Below are 13,844 nucleotides of genomic sequence, written 5' to 3' on the forward strand. Positions count from 1 at the left end.
ATTAGAGCCAAAGGGGGAAACAACCAGCTATGTTAGCTAGGGGTGTATTTATTTAATCTGCACTTTGAAATTGCATTTATTATAATTGCATTTATTAAAATTATTATAATTGCATTAATGGTTTCAAAGGAAAACACTTTGATGTCTTAAATTGGGTTACCTTTATCATTGAGTTTGGTTGGAATGTAGCTCTGAGTCCAAATATGTAAAAAAATAAAATTCCTTGGTTAACCTTTTTCACATGACCGTAAGTTTTCAATCCCTGTATTGTAGAAGCTCCCATGTACTCAAATTAAAGAAATTTGATATAACTGAAGACAATTACCATTGGCATCCACATGTGGACCAATAACATTTTCTGGATAGAGGGAAAATAAAATTTTCTTGAGAGAAATAAACAACAAAGACCATTCTATAGAAGTTAGACTATAGATTAGGAAAAGGGTACAAACTAATATCCAGGTTTTTGGATATCCCAGTAAATAACAGGAAATGAAGTTTGCATCACACCACCCAGGCACTGCCCTGAAAAGAACGTCTTTCAAAACGCACTTAACCTTTTCACGCGTGAGTTTCAAATATGCCTTAACGGCCCCCCAGAGTGAGTTTTTTTGCGCGTGAGTTCAGCACTCACTCAGAGTTCCAGAATTTGATTGTGACGTCACAAAACATTTAATCTGCAGCTTCCCAAAAACGCCACGCTGCTTACTAGTTATGCATCTAATTTTTTATTTAAATTATATTAACAAACTTCTACAGGTAGTAACTGTTAAAAATGTATATTGAATAATTATGAACCAATCTTAAAAATGCTGTCCTATTTCTAAAGATCGCGGCGAGAAAGATACTGAAACGCTTCACTTGTTGTATCAATAAAACATACGCAATCTATCAGGCAATAGGTGGTGTGTAAATAGTTTTACGTAATTATTCAGAAGCTCTCAAAAAATTATAGATTCCGATTCTTGCATTTAGTAATGGACAAATGCGATCAGTGAAAAGGTAGATTTTTGAAGATTACAAGCTTTTTTCTCAACAAAAGTAGTGCTGTAATACTGTTTTAGTTTGCGCCATCGGTTTGCTACTAGATCTGCCAATTGAACTATTGTGCGTGAACCCTACCAAAACAAACTGACTGGATTAACCCCACGTTAGCTACATGCATTGAGTGGCGTTCAGACGGTTGACATGAAGTCACTTTGCCAGGTAAGGAACACTAAATATATTGCATTGCAAGCTTCTCTTTTTGACTCAAATTCAAAGAGCTACAAAGAGCTGGTTTATGTGTAACTGTAGCTAGCTAGCAAACGTCAGCTAACCGCTAGCAAACGTCAGCTAACCGCTAGCAAACGTCAGCTAACCACTAGCTAACAAAGTTTGACCTGTAATGCAGTGCAGCTAAAATGAAGATCATAGTTTTCCCAGGATGGCAAATCTGTCCGAAAGACTGGCAAATGTAAATGATCATCAGGTCTTAGAGTTACTCACATTTCTTTATCTTTGATTGATAAAAAGCATAGCAGCACCCTCAACAGGTAACGTAACTTGAAAGTTTTTACACAATGATTTTGACAGGTTGTCAGCTCTTTCAGGAAATGGTTAGATGGTCTATAGTAGTCGCTAATATAATTCGTTTTTGCGTATTATGTTTATTGTAGAAAATCTAACTTCTAGTGTTGGCTACCTGTTGGTACGTAAGTAACACTTTTTTATGCTTGCTACCTGGTTAATAACATAGTGTGGTCTTGAAACAATTACAATCAGGAAATGGAGTTATAAACGCTGTTTGAGCTAAATGTGAGTAAATAACAGCGCGGTCTGACCAGCCATTGTTACGTCACTCGTGCCTAGGCGTTCTAATGATGCGTGGGACCACTCTAGACTGATCACACTGGTGTGATCGTACGCGTCACAGACCAAAATTTCATTGGCAGGGAGTGGAATGGTGCACCATATCGAGAGCTCTGCATAACACAGACCTGTATGGGTGCAGTATAAGCCATTACTCAAAATGTACCATAAGAAACCATATCTGGAGTTTGTCATAATGAATGAGGGGGACCCAGTTGCAATGTGGGAAACAATTTTGTGGTCCGATAAGACCAGTGAAGAGGATTTTGGCCAAAGTCAAACTGCTAAGTGGTACGACCTCACACTGACTTATGAAACACCATCCCTTCAGTGAAGTATGGTGGTGGCTGAATCATGTTGTGGGGATGCTTTTCATCAGCCAGTAACTGGCATCTTGAAGGAAGAATGGATGAACAAAATACAGGGAAGTACTGCAAGAGAACCTGCTAAAAACCAGATAAACAGGTTCAATAGAAATGGATATCAAACATGCGAGAGACCTGTCCATCGGCCTTAATGACATGCGGCAACCTTGACGATGCATGTGCATCAGCTGAAATCTCAAGTTTTGCTGACCAACAAACAGACTACGGGAGTCTCACATGGAAGAGTGCTGAGGGTCACACAAAATCACTTTGACACTGTGTGCAAATCTGGTAAATACCTCAAAAGACTTAAAGCTGTGGCAACAAGAGGTGGTTCTAGCAAATATTAACATGTGGTTGATGAATACTTATGCAAACAGCATATTTAGGTTATTTGTCTTAGAAATATTTCCCAACCTAAAATCTGTCATCTTACAATCATTGATTTTAAGCTACAGTGTTTCAAAACAAAATTTAACAAATACATTTCAGTCTACAGTTTATTTATAATTTGATACTTTTGCAAGGTTCTATATTAGAAAATTATTATGAGCTTGAAGTCAAGATTCTTATCTTTTATTTGAGTATTTGTATTTGTGTACATATTGCTTTCAATATGGACATATGTGCTTTCAGTGCCTTTTATTAACAATTTCACGGCACCAAACAGTTAGTACATTATCATCATGTCCAAATTAAGCACTAATGTTTAGCATTTGGTCACATATCCTTTGCATGAAATACCAGCCTGAATCTAGAACAAACTGACCCACGAGTAGCTGGGAATATTCTCTCAGGACATTCTGCCATACCCCTACTAAAGTAATCTTCAGATGTTTTGTTTTTAACGTTTTATTTCCATTTTAAATTGGATTTACATTTTCACACTGACTTGGAGAGTCAAAAACCTTCCAGTTTTCAGGCCTGAAACAGTCTAGTTGCCGTTATGGTATGTAATTTCTTTTGCTGAGTTTGGAGCCATAGTACATAGAACAAAACTCTAGCATACACAATTTTTCTGAATTTATTCTGCTGCTACCATCAGCAGTTACATCAGCAATGAAGACAAGTGAGGACATTTTAGTGGGACCCATACTAGCCCAACACCTCTTTTGCCTTTTTTGTGTACAGAATGGCCAGACGTATTGGCACCATTGCACTTTTGTTAAATAATGGTCTAAAACAATCTGAAATATATCAAACTATGTGATCCATTTTACTGATAATATTACTGGACCTTTGTTTTGGATTTGGAACCTAAAATATAATTTAAATCAGAAAATTAACATAAAACAAAAGTTGACTCCTTAGCCCTAATGAGCTTCCTGTTCGTCTGTACTGGCAGTTTGGTCCACTCTTCTGTTGCAAACTGGTCCAAATCTCCCAATTGCTGTTTTCAGATCTCCACAGGTTTTCAATAGGAGGGAGATTGATTCTGATCTTTCATATAGACTTTTTTCTTAATTATGGTATGCATACTTCAGTCATCACATTGTAGAGGCCTTCCTTAGCCAATCAGACTGTTTGCAAATACATCAGTGCTTTCCTTTTTTTCCTCTTTGGGATATTTTGTTCTAGATTCATATTTGGATGAAATAATCCTGTGCTTGAATTGTTCTTGAAGACTGATGGAGTCATTTTTCACAACAAGCCATTATTCCCCTCTGTCCCAGCCTGGCATTAACATTATTAGCATCCTCCTAATTCATGAATTGAATTTGTGCATCTGAGCAACAAAACTGCATTGCAAGTGGACACGAACTCAAACTATATTCAGTAATCAGTCATGCTAGCATCGATTTCATTGACTACTTACCAAGACAGCTGGTGGAATTTGGTGGCTTTAAACTGGCACTATGCTATTTTCTGTAACCACCACACAGCCAATTATGTCATCAGTGGGTAGCAAATACTAAGTGCTTATTCTGGGTTGTTAATGGTTGTTACTTTGAGGTTAACAACACCAGCACTCTTAATTGGAAGTGTTGTGGAGTAGGCTTCCACTTGTTGATGCTTGCAACACAGATTTTGTTGCTCAGGACACAGTTTGAATTAATGAATAATTAATGAATAATGCTAATTCCAGACTAGGTCAGAGTTGAATAATGGCTTGTTATTATTGTTATTAAATATGAATCTAGAACAAACTACCCATTAAATGATGTTCCAGACTGCTTCAGATTAACTTCATTGTTGTTTTAGCATCGTCATGGCTTCCGTGACTTTTTTGGCATGTTAACAGACTCAGAAAGTATATTAAAAGCCCACAATCAAGACCAGACATTGCACATAGAGCTTTCTAAAATTCCCTAATAACAAAATATTCCCTGGCCCAAAAACAAACAAGCACAGAGGATCTGACTCACAAGGACACAAGGAACCAACTCCTTTAAAATGTATTCTCCTCCACTGATTTCCTTCAACTGCCAGGCACCATCTGTCTTTCTGTCTGGAATTGGCCTCAGCTGTATAGGATTCAATTGACTATTTTTAGAACATTCCCACCAGTGTCAAAGGAAGTGTCATTGTAACCTAGCCCTCCACAGCCGACTCATTTGGTTCTAATAGTGAGGTCAAACAGGAAGGTCATTTTGTCACCAAACTGTACACAAAACACATTATTTAGATATTTTTTATTAACAAATAATTAACATTGTATGTACAAATATACAGGATTACAAAATAAACTAGTAATATAGTCCATGGTACAATTGCACTTCTAAATGTCCTTCTGTGTTCCTCCTTGGTCACTTGTCTGCCTTGACGAAGGAGGCAAAGACACTGTCCTCTTTCTCCAGTAGCGCCTGGGGTCTGTCGTACTCCAGGATGACCCCTCTCTTCATTACAATCACCAGGTCTGCATTTAGGATGGTGTGGACGCGATGCTGAGAGAAGGTAAGATAGAAGGAATGGTGGAAAAGTTCGACTTTACATTCAGGGTTAGCTGCGGTTATTCAAATGGCCATGGTGATATGAGGGTCAAACTGGAAATGTATCCAGGACACTGGGGTTTTACCACCAGGAGACTGGGGTTTTACCCCCAGGAGACTGGGGTTTTACCCCCAGGAGACTGGGGTTTTACCCCCAGGGGACTGGGGTTTTACCCCCAGGGGACTGGGGTTTTACCACCAGGGGACTGGGGTTTTACCACCAGGGGACTGGGGTTTTACCACCAGGGGACTGGGGTTTTACCACCAGGGGACTGGGGTTTTACCACCACGGCCCTTATGATAAGGGTGATTGAATCTTCAGTGATGACTGACTCATCAGGACACCCATTTAACGCTAAATCCGTAGACACCACCCTACACAAGGCAATGTTCCATTCAGGGCCCCTTAGGGATTTGTTATTTAGAGGGAATAGTGCCCCACAGTCCTTAATTACCAGTTCAGATTACAGTTGCCCGGTTTTAGCGGTCTTGTAACTATGCTACAACCATTTTGTGGTGACAATACAAGATAGAGGTCATAGTAGAAGCAGGAGCCATTGGCTGTCAATATATCATGAGGTTCCATCGATTCCTCATGATGCACCAATTGACTTTCATATTAGGGAGTCAGAACTGAGGTACTTACTGCTATTGTAACCACTGTTCGGTCAGCGAAAGCTGTCATCACCACCTTCTGCAGAATGCTCTCCTAAAGGCACAAGACGAAACGGTTGGGACAAAACATTCTCATATCCAGTGCCCTGGACAAAACGTTAGTTTATGCCTCAATGATTCGATTAACAAAGTGTTTTATAGTATGAGTCACGACTGTTAATCATTTCCCCACAAGGGCTTAACACCAGAGCAATGATTACCTAGTAAGCATCAACATCATCATCAGTCACCAGAATTTCCACATACCCAAACCATTAAGTCAACCCAGAATATTGTTCCTCCAGACTAATGCTCTGGTGCTTCCCCCAGGGTTAATGCTGCACTCTCGGGTCGTTGTGACAGGTCATTGAAGTGTGTATATGTGATTGCACTTGCAGTGTGTCTGGCGTGTGCAAGTGTGCAGCCATCTTGAAGCAGTAAAAGAAGCCTATTTAGGAAGCCCCCCCCCCCTCCAATTCCCTGGGGCTCTCTCATGCTCCTTCTCCTTTTCAATGTTCACCTCCACTCTCCCCATTCATCTTTAGAATACAATTACTTTATCCTGTCTGCTTTCCCTCCCATCTTTCCTAACCCCTCCTCACTCTCTCCCTTTTCTCCCCTCTGGACTCCCCCTCCATTGTTTACCACACACACACACAAGTCGCACCGTGGCCATGTCAATGGAGGCTGTGGCTTCGTCCATGATGAGAATGCTGGACTTCCTGACAAAGGCTCTGGCCAGGCAGAAGAGCTGCCGCTGGCCTTGGCTGAAGTTCTCCCCTCCCTCTGTCACCATGGCGTCTGAAAAACAACAAATAGCCTCACCACAAATGTAACGCACCTCACACCGGACTTCAGACTGGCAGAATATGGTGTTTCACAATGACATTTCATTATAATAAATAAATAGCTAAGTAATTGTTCTTAGACCTGTGCTTGACCCTGTGAAAGTGGATTTGTCAACTTGGTCAAGAGAATTGATCTTTGATGTGGCTGGTTGTTGGTCAATATTTAATTAAACATTTAGCTGATGTGAATGCCAGCACTAACTGTAGGGCCGAGTAACTCGCTCTTACCGTTCAGCATGGATAGCCACCGGGTAAACATGCATCTCACTCTCTCTCTCACTCTCTCTCACTCTCTCTCTCACTCACTCAGCTGGGGTACATCGTGTGAGAAGTTCCTGTAACTATTATTCCACTACAACAGAGATCCTGATTTATCTCCACACAGAACAGTCTATTTGTAGCCTGTGTAAAAGCATCAGGCCCATGTTCTCCAATCCCAAAGTCTTACCATCTCCACTGCCCTTCCGTCTGGAGATCTGCTGGGTGTGCAGTCATTTGATCAAGCCCTGAATCACACCTAAGCTTTTCAAGGTGACGTTGTTAACCCTTTGGCGCGTACGATCACACCAGTGTGATCAATCTAGAGTGGTCCCTGGAGCGTACGATCACACTGGTGTGATTAGAACGTCATGTTTAGAACGCACCATTAGCATACCTAGCTACAAGTAACGTAACAATGGCTGGTAAAACCGCGCTATTATTTACTCACATTTAGCTCAAACAGTGTTTATAACTTTATTTCCTGATTGTAATTGTTTCAAGACCATACTATGATATTAACCAGGTAGAAAGCATTCAAATCGGGACAAGAAGTGTTAGTTACGTACCAACAGACAGCCAACACTAATGCACAAAAACTAATTATATTAGCGACTACTACCGATCAAAACCATTGCAAAAACTTTCTAGAAGTTACGTTCCCCGTTGTATGCATTTCATATAGTTTATTCATTTTCACTGCATTGAATAACTGGTCACGATTTGTTAGCTAGCGGGCAGCTGACGTTTGCTAGCGGTTAGCTGACGTTTTCTAGCTAGCTAGAGTAATAAATCAACCAACTTTTGTAGCTCTTAGAATTCGAGTCAATGAGAGAAGCTTGCAATGCAATGCATGTAGTGTTCCTTACCTAGCAAGATGACTGTTCAAAGGCTGGCGTGAGTTCAAATGCTGCAGAGTACCGAAGTCACGTGCAAAAAAACTCACGCTGGGGGGTCGGTAAGGAATATTTGAAACTCACGCGTGAAAAGGTTAAAGTAAAGCTCAGGCAGGGTCCTGTACATCCAAAAGCTCTCCTGGTGCTAACCCTAACCCAACCAAATATTGTCTAGATACATTTATTCCCAATGATTAATTAACTGAATTAGGGAGTAAACTTGACATGTCAGACCATTACATTACCTTACACGTATTTACACATTTTTGCTAGATCCAATCCCTGACATTAGAAGGTGAAAAATCTGTCATTGAACAAGACCGTTAACTCTAATTGCTCCTGTAAGAATTAGTGTCCCCGTAGTCTGAAATGTCTACTCTAAATAGATATACCAAGTGACACACTTATGTTAATAACATAATGACTAAATAGAACACAGAGAAAAATAACCAAATTACATGAATCACCATTACTAGTAAACAGACAAAAAGTTTGACTTTTGCAAAAGACAAGTAGTGGTACTGAATAATTTCTATGTTGATGAAAACCTGACCAGGAAGGGCATGAATAGCAAAAGCAAGCAAAGTCAATTGCTACGTTTTTAAGTTGCTTTCCATTTAGTCTTATTTTCTACTGATCCAATTTGCTTGTGGCTCAGCCTCATCTGAGCAACTCCCGCGGCGGGTTTGGGTGAGTGAAAGATTGAGGCATGTCCCACCAAGCCGTTCCTCTCCTCAAACTGCTCACTCGAATAGGAAGTACTCACCAATACCTTAGAGTCTGGACGGCAACATATTTACCGTCCAACAACTATGACTAAGCTTGCAGGCGCCTGATGCGCTAAAGAGTGCCGAGGTGAGGACACCGCCGACCCTGAAGATGCTCAGCCAGCTGCACAAACACATCTGAGCCCCCCTGGCATTCTGGGTAGGATGAGACCAGAGCTGAACTCCTGGTTGCAGTGATGCGACTGTACTGCGCCATGAAGAAGCTGTTGGTTAGTCTGTTGTCTGTCAATATTTTATAAGGCTAAGGATCTCATGCTGAAGTCATGTCTCCCCCTCTCTCCTTGGGCTACAGCCCACACACAGACACACAATGAGGATGTTCAAACCCACACAAACACAAGGGCGGGTTCTGTGATCTTCAATTCTCCTTTTTGGGACACATTTGAGGATAGACTTAGAGCTAAATTATACGTTAGACACTAAACCTAACCACTAAGCCAAAAATTGCATTTTTCCAATTGGGGACCTACCATAAAAACCAAGTGGGAACATATCTTTCAGGTTTTACTGTCTCTGTGGGGATCTTACCCAGTCCTCCTGGTAGTGCCTTCACCACGGGTTTGAGCTGAGCTATCTCCAGAGCCTCCCAAAGCATATCATCTGTAGCCTTCATCTCCGGGTCCAGGTTAAACCTAATGACCACACACAGGAACAGACACACACAGGGTCATAACTGGAATATGAGTGCCATCCCATATGACTCCAACCCCATAGAAGTCCTTTTTCGTCAGCAGGTTGCATACACAATACAACAGCGCTTCTGAGCGGTCCAGAGAGGTAGAAAAGCCTCTATCAGACACCTTCTGATCCGTTTGAAGTTTCAGCGGTCGGCCATTTGACCCAGATACATGTTAGAGTAGCTTCTCTTGCATCTCTCATTTCCTCCTCTGAAACACTTCGCACTTGGCATTGTCATGCCAGGAGCTCAGCAGAGGAGCTTAAAACCACAATATAAACTAAGTATGCAGGTTCTCTCTCCAGTCCTGAGACACTTCAGTCGGCTAAACTAGGTTTTTGTGGTAAACTGATTGGTAGAATGGAATAATGATGAAGACCACGTTCTCAATGGAACTGTACCGGGAAAGTTCTCTTACCGGATCGTTCCACTGAATAAGAATGGGTCCTGCAGGATGATGGAGAACCGGGATCTCAGGGTCTGAAGAGGCAGCTTGGCGATGTCAATGTTATCTATAATAATGCGTCCTGTCGAGAGAGATGAGCCAGTGCGTTTCAGAGACTCGGGAGCACGGGAGCTTAATTTAAGGATTAGTGACTTTTAGATTAGTGTTTACCCTCGAACATGTCGACCATACGGAAGAAAGCCAGGGAGAAGGAAGACTTGCCACTTCCTGTCCTGCCACAGACCCCCACCTGGAATCCACAGGAAGACAGTCCACTGAAGAATATCATCATCATCATCATCATATGGTCCTCCTATGACATTGCTTTACACTGACTCTAATTGTATGTAAATCATTTTAAAACAGTTTAAATCCCCATCCTTCAGTGTGACTGTGTTACCTTCTGACCAGGACTGATGTAACTGTTACCTTCTGACCAGGACTGATGTGACTGTTACCTTCTGACCAGGACTGATGTGACTGTTACCTTCTGACCAGGACTGATGTGACTGTTACCTTCTGACCAGGACTGATGTGACTGTTACCTTCTGACCAGGACTGATGTGACTGTTACCTTCTGACCAGGACTGATGTGACTGTTACCTTCTGACCAGGACTGATGTGACTGTTACCTTCTGACCAGGACTGATATGACTGTTACCTTCTGACCAGGACTGATGTGACTGTTACCTTCTGACCAGGACTGATATGACTGTTACCTTCTGACCAGGACTGATATGACTGTTACCTTCTGACCAGGACTGATGTGACTGTTACCTTCTGACCAGGACTGATATGACTGTTACCTTCTGACCAGGACTGATGTGACTGTTACCTTCTGACCAGGACTGATGTGACTGTTACCTTCTGACCAGGACTGATATGACTGTTACCTTCTGACCAGGACTGATGTGTGCGTTGACTTGTTTGAGGACAGGTTTCAGGGTGGTATCGTAACGAACACTGAGGTTTTGAATCTGGATCTCTCCCTGCTGTGGCCAGCCTTCTGGTACCTGCGAGGCAGCTGTAGGGACAGACATAAGAAACTGGGTGAAGTGGAAGAGAGGAGTGTGGTGAGTTGGCCAAATATCAAGACAGTTTGGGAATAAGCCTTTACTTGACTCTTGAATTGAACCAAAGCTGCCCGGTTTAAGCTGGAGCTGAGGTAAGGTTTAGGGTTAAGAAATGTAAGGCCGGCTTTGCTGACACAGGTTAACCCTTGTCTAGAAAATAAAAAAAATAAGCTAAAAAAATCTCCATGGGAATTTTATTTCTAGTCCTAGAATAGGCTTAATCTGTGTTTGGGAAACTGACCCCTGGAGGTATGGTTGGGTGTTGATGTAGGGTGAGGTCACAGATGTGTGAACTAGTTTGAGTGAACTAGTTTTAGAGTTGTAGTTCAAGCTAGGTTTAGGTTTGCGGTTTAGGCTGGGGTTGAACCAGGATGTGTGCTGATACTGTACTCACTAAGCAGTCCCTCATAGTTCTCTGGTTCAGTCTTCAGCAGACCGTTGATCCTCTTGACTGAACCCAGCTGAACCTCCATGTCTGCCAGGTTACGAACCATCCAGTTCAGGTAGTTGGACACCTGGAACCCAGAGACACACAGTCAGATCAGACAACACTATTATGGACCTGGAACCCAGAGACACACAGTCAGATCAGACAACACTATTATGGACCTGAAACGCAGAGACACACAGTCAGATCAGACAACACTATTATGGACCTGAAACGCAGAGACACACAGTCAGATCAGACAACACTATTATGGACCTGGAACCCAGAGACACACAGTCAGATCAGACAACACTATTATGGACCTGGAACCCAGAGACACACAGTCAGATCAGACAACACTATTATGGACCTGGAACCCAGAGACACACAGTCAGATCAGACAACACTATTATGGACCTGGAACCCAGAGACACACAGTCAGATCAGACAACACTATTATGGACCTGAAACCCAGAGACACACAGTCAGATCAGACAACACTATTATAGATCAGTACAAAAAGAGAACACTTACAGACCTGAAACCCAGAGACACCTGAACAAAAAGAGAGCTACTACAAGACAGAGCTGGAAAAGGAGGCTCCAAGTCTCATCAAGAAATGTTTGAATCGAATCTTTTGACCCCAGACTCTAACACACGCCAGGCACACAACCGACGCGCTGCAGCAGCCTCACCATGAGGGCGTAGGTGAGTCCCAGTCCCACCAGTCCAGGGGAGAGTTTGTTGTGTAGGGAGTTGGTGATGGAGGCCACCGCTGCTATCAGCACCACACAGGCTCCTATGTAATCCTACCGTGTAAAGAAACCACAGTACAGAATGAACATACAGGCCCCATGGAGTCATAGGAACAGATCATCAGAGATGGGGACAAGTCACACATGGTCAAGTCCAAGCAAGTCTCAAGTCTTAACCATCAAGTCTCGAGTCAAGTCTCAAGTCACAGTTCAGATAAATCAAGCAAGTCAAGTTAAGTCAAGGGTTCACCCTAAGCAAGTCAAGTCGAGTCCTTATAAGTTTCAAGTCAAGTCAAGTCACAGTACTAAAGAGATGAACACACACACACACACACTGTCCTCTGTTTCTGACGTGCGCTCGGTGCGAAGCTCGATTTCAAAATCAAATACCGTTCCGTCTCTGGTTAGAATCCTGCTGCGTCCATAGCAACACGCTGTTTTTCATGGCAACGGTCTGTTATCAAGAAATAACACGCATTCTGCACTGGAATTCAGCCAATCCATGTAATAAGGGCTAATAATAACAACCGTATAAACTAATTATTGTGACTGAAAAACTGCCTAATATGTAATTACGCTGTAATTATTATTGTCTGTATGAGTAAAAAAATAAAACTCTTCGAAATGTTTAGGTACTAGTAATCACATCGGCGCCTCCATGTTAGCCTTTCATGCAGTAAAGTTAACTGTTATGGTGTAAGCACAATGCTTTTTAGTTTCCACGCGCAGTCCACAAACACTTGAAAATGCGCACATTTAATACAGACATTATAGCCTACGTGTAATAATATACATGCCCGCTCATTTTAAGATGCCCATCAACATTAAAATTCAGGCTATGCCACTGTTATAGTCAAATTCCCTTACATCTATTTACCAGACGTATTCAGTAATGATAATGGTCACATTTCTAACAAGAAAAAACAAACATAATATGCAACCAAGGCCAAATTATGACAAACAAAACATTAATTCATTACATTAGTAACTTAATCGTTATAGATCTTAGTGAAACTGAATATAAAGAGATTACTTTCTTACCTTTCCTTGTGGTTCTTAAAATGACGAATGATTTTTTTTTTTGCATATTTAGCATCTGGCAAATCTTTTTTTATTCACACGGTCCAGTTCAAAGTCCTTGTATCCAAACGATACTATTTGTGGAGCTCGACTAACGTTACTGTCTGCCATGTTTGGCGCGGTTTGAATTGTGCAGCGTTAAAGGCGCATACGCTGATTAGTGGTGCTGATGTCACAACATATAAAATAATTTTATTGCTGTTTGTTTATTATAAATTCAAGTCATTGTCGAGTCTTCCACTTCAAGTCAAGTCAAGTCTCAAGTAACTTGTTCTCAAGTCAAAGTCAAGTCATTTTGATACTTTAATCAAGCAAGTCACAAGTCCTGAAAATTGTGACTCGAGTCAGACTCGAGTCAAGTCATGTGACTCGAGTCCCCCACCTCTGCAGATCATACATAGAGAATATATGCCAAATGTATTTCCTATATATATTTTTGGAGCACATTAGTGTATTAAAGTGCGGTTTCCAATCATGTATGATGATGATAAATATACTACAGTATGAAACAAAGTGGGTCCATTTTAACACATTGGTGTTTACTTATTACTTTTAAAATAGTATTACTATTTGACTATTTTATTACTATTTAGTTTACTAAAGTAAGATACATGTAGTTCCAAAACAATAGATTTTAAGTATGCTGCTTTTTTGCTTGGGTATAGAAGTCTATAAAAAACAAAACAATACAAGAGGCAAAATGTGGGCCAGAAAATAATTTGAAATCAGCAGAAGTTCAGCTGTTCGCAAGTATTCCCAGACAACAAAAAGAGATAATATGCGATTGTTACATTGTAG

At 41.3% G+C, this 13,844-nt stretch overlaps 1 protein-coding gene across 7 annotated transcripts in view; it reads right to left on the bottom strand.

Moving 5' to 3' along the window:
* Positions 1–4,849: 4,849 nt before the first annotated feature.
* abcc8 (ATP-binding cassette, sub-family C (CFTR/MRP), member 8) overlaps positions 4,850–13,844 on the bottom strand; it is a 91,090-nt gene continuing 82,095 nt past the window's right edge. For 3 of the 7 annotated variants that reach the window (XM_034288298.1, XM_034288297.1, XM_034288299.1), the window contains exons 33-41: positions 11,907–12,020; positions 11,179–11,299; positions 10,605–10,735; positions 9,883–9,961; positions 9,685–9,793; positions 9,119–9,222; positions 6,468–6,601; positions 5,793–5,855; positions 4,850–5,101 (exon numbers count right to left, since the gene is read on the bottom strand). In XM_034288298.1, the coding sequence (XP_034144189.1) occupies positions 4,964–5,101; positions 5,793–5,855; positions 6,468–6,601; positions 9,119–9,222; positions 9,685–9,793; positions 9,883–9,961; positions 10,605–10,735; positions 11,179–11,299; positions 11,907–12,020 (993 nt within the window). In that variant the 3' untranslated portion in view covers positions 4,850–4,963. The remainder of the gene's footprint in view (positions 5,102–5,792; positions 5,856–6,467; positions 6,602–9,118; positions 9,223–9,684; positions 9,794–9,882; positions 9,962–10,604; positions 10,736–11,178; positions 11,300–11,906; positions 12,021–13,844) is intronic. The other 4 variants (XM_034288301.1, XM_034288300.1, XM_034288303.1 and 1 more) reach the window with 2 other exon arrangements.

This window comes from Esox lucius, chromosome 19 (genome assembly GCF_011004845.1).
Source record: "Esox lucius isolate fEsoLuc1 chromosome 19, fEsoLuc1.pri, whole genome shotgun sequence".
NCBI classification, from domain to species: Eukaryota; Metazoa; Chordata; class Actinopteri; order Esociformes; family Esocidae; genus Esox; species Esox lucius.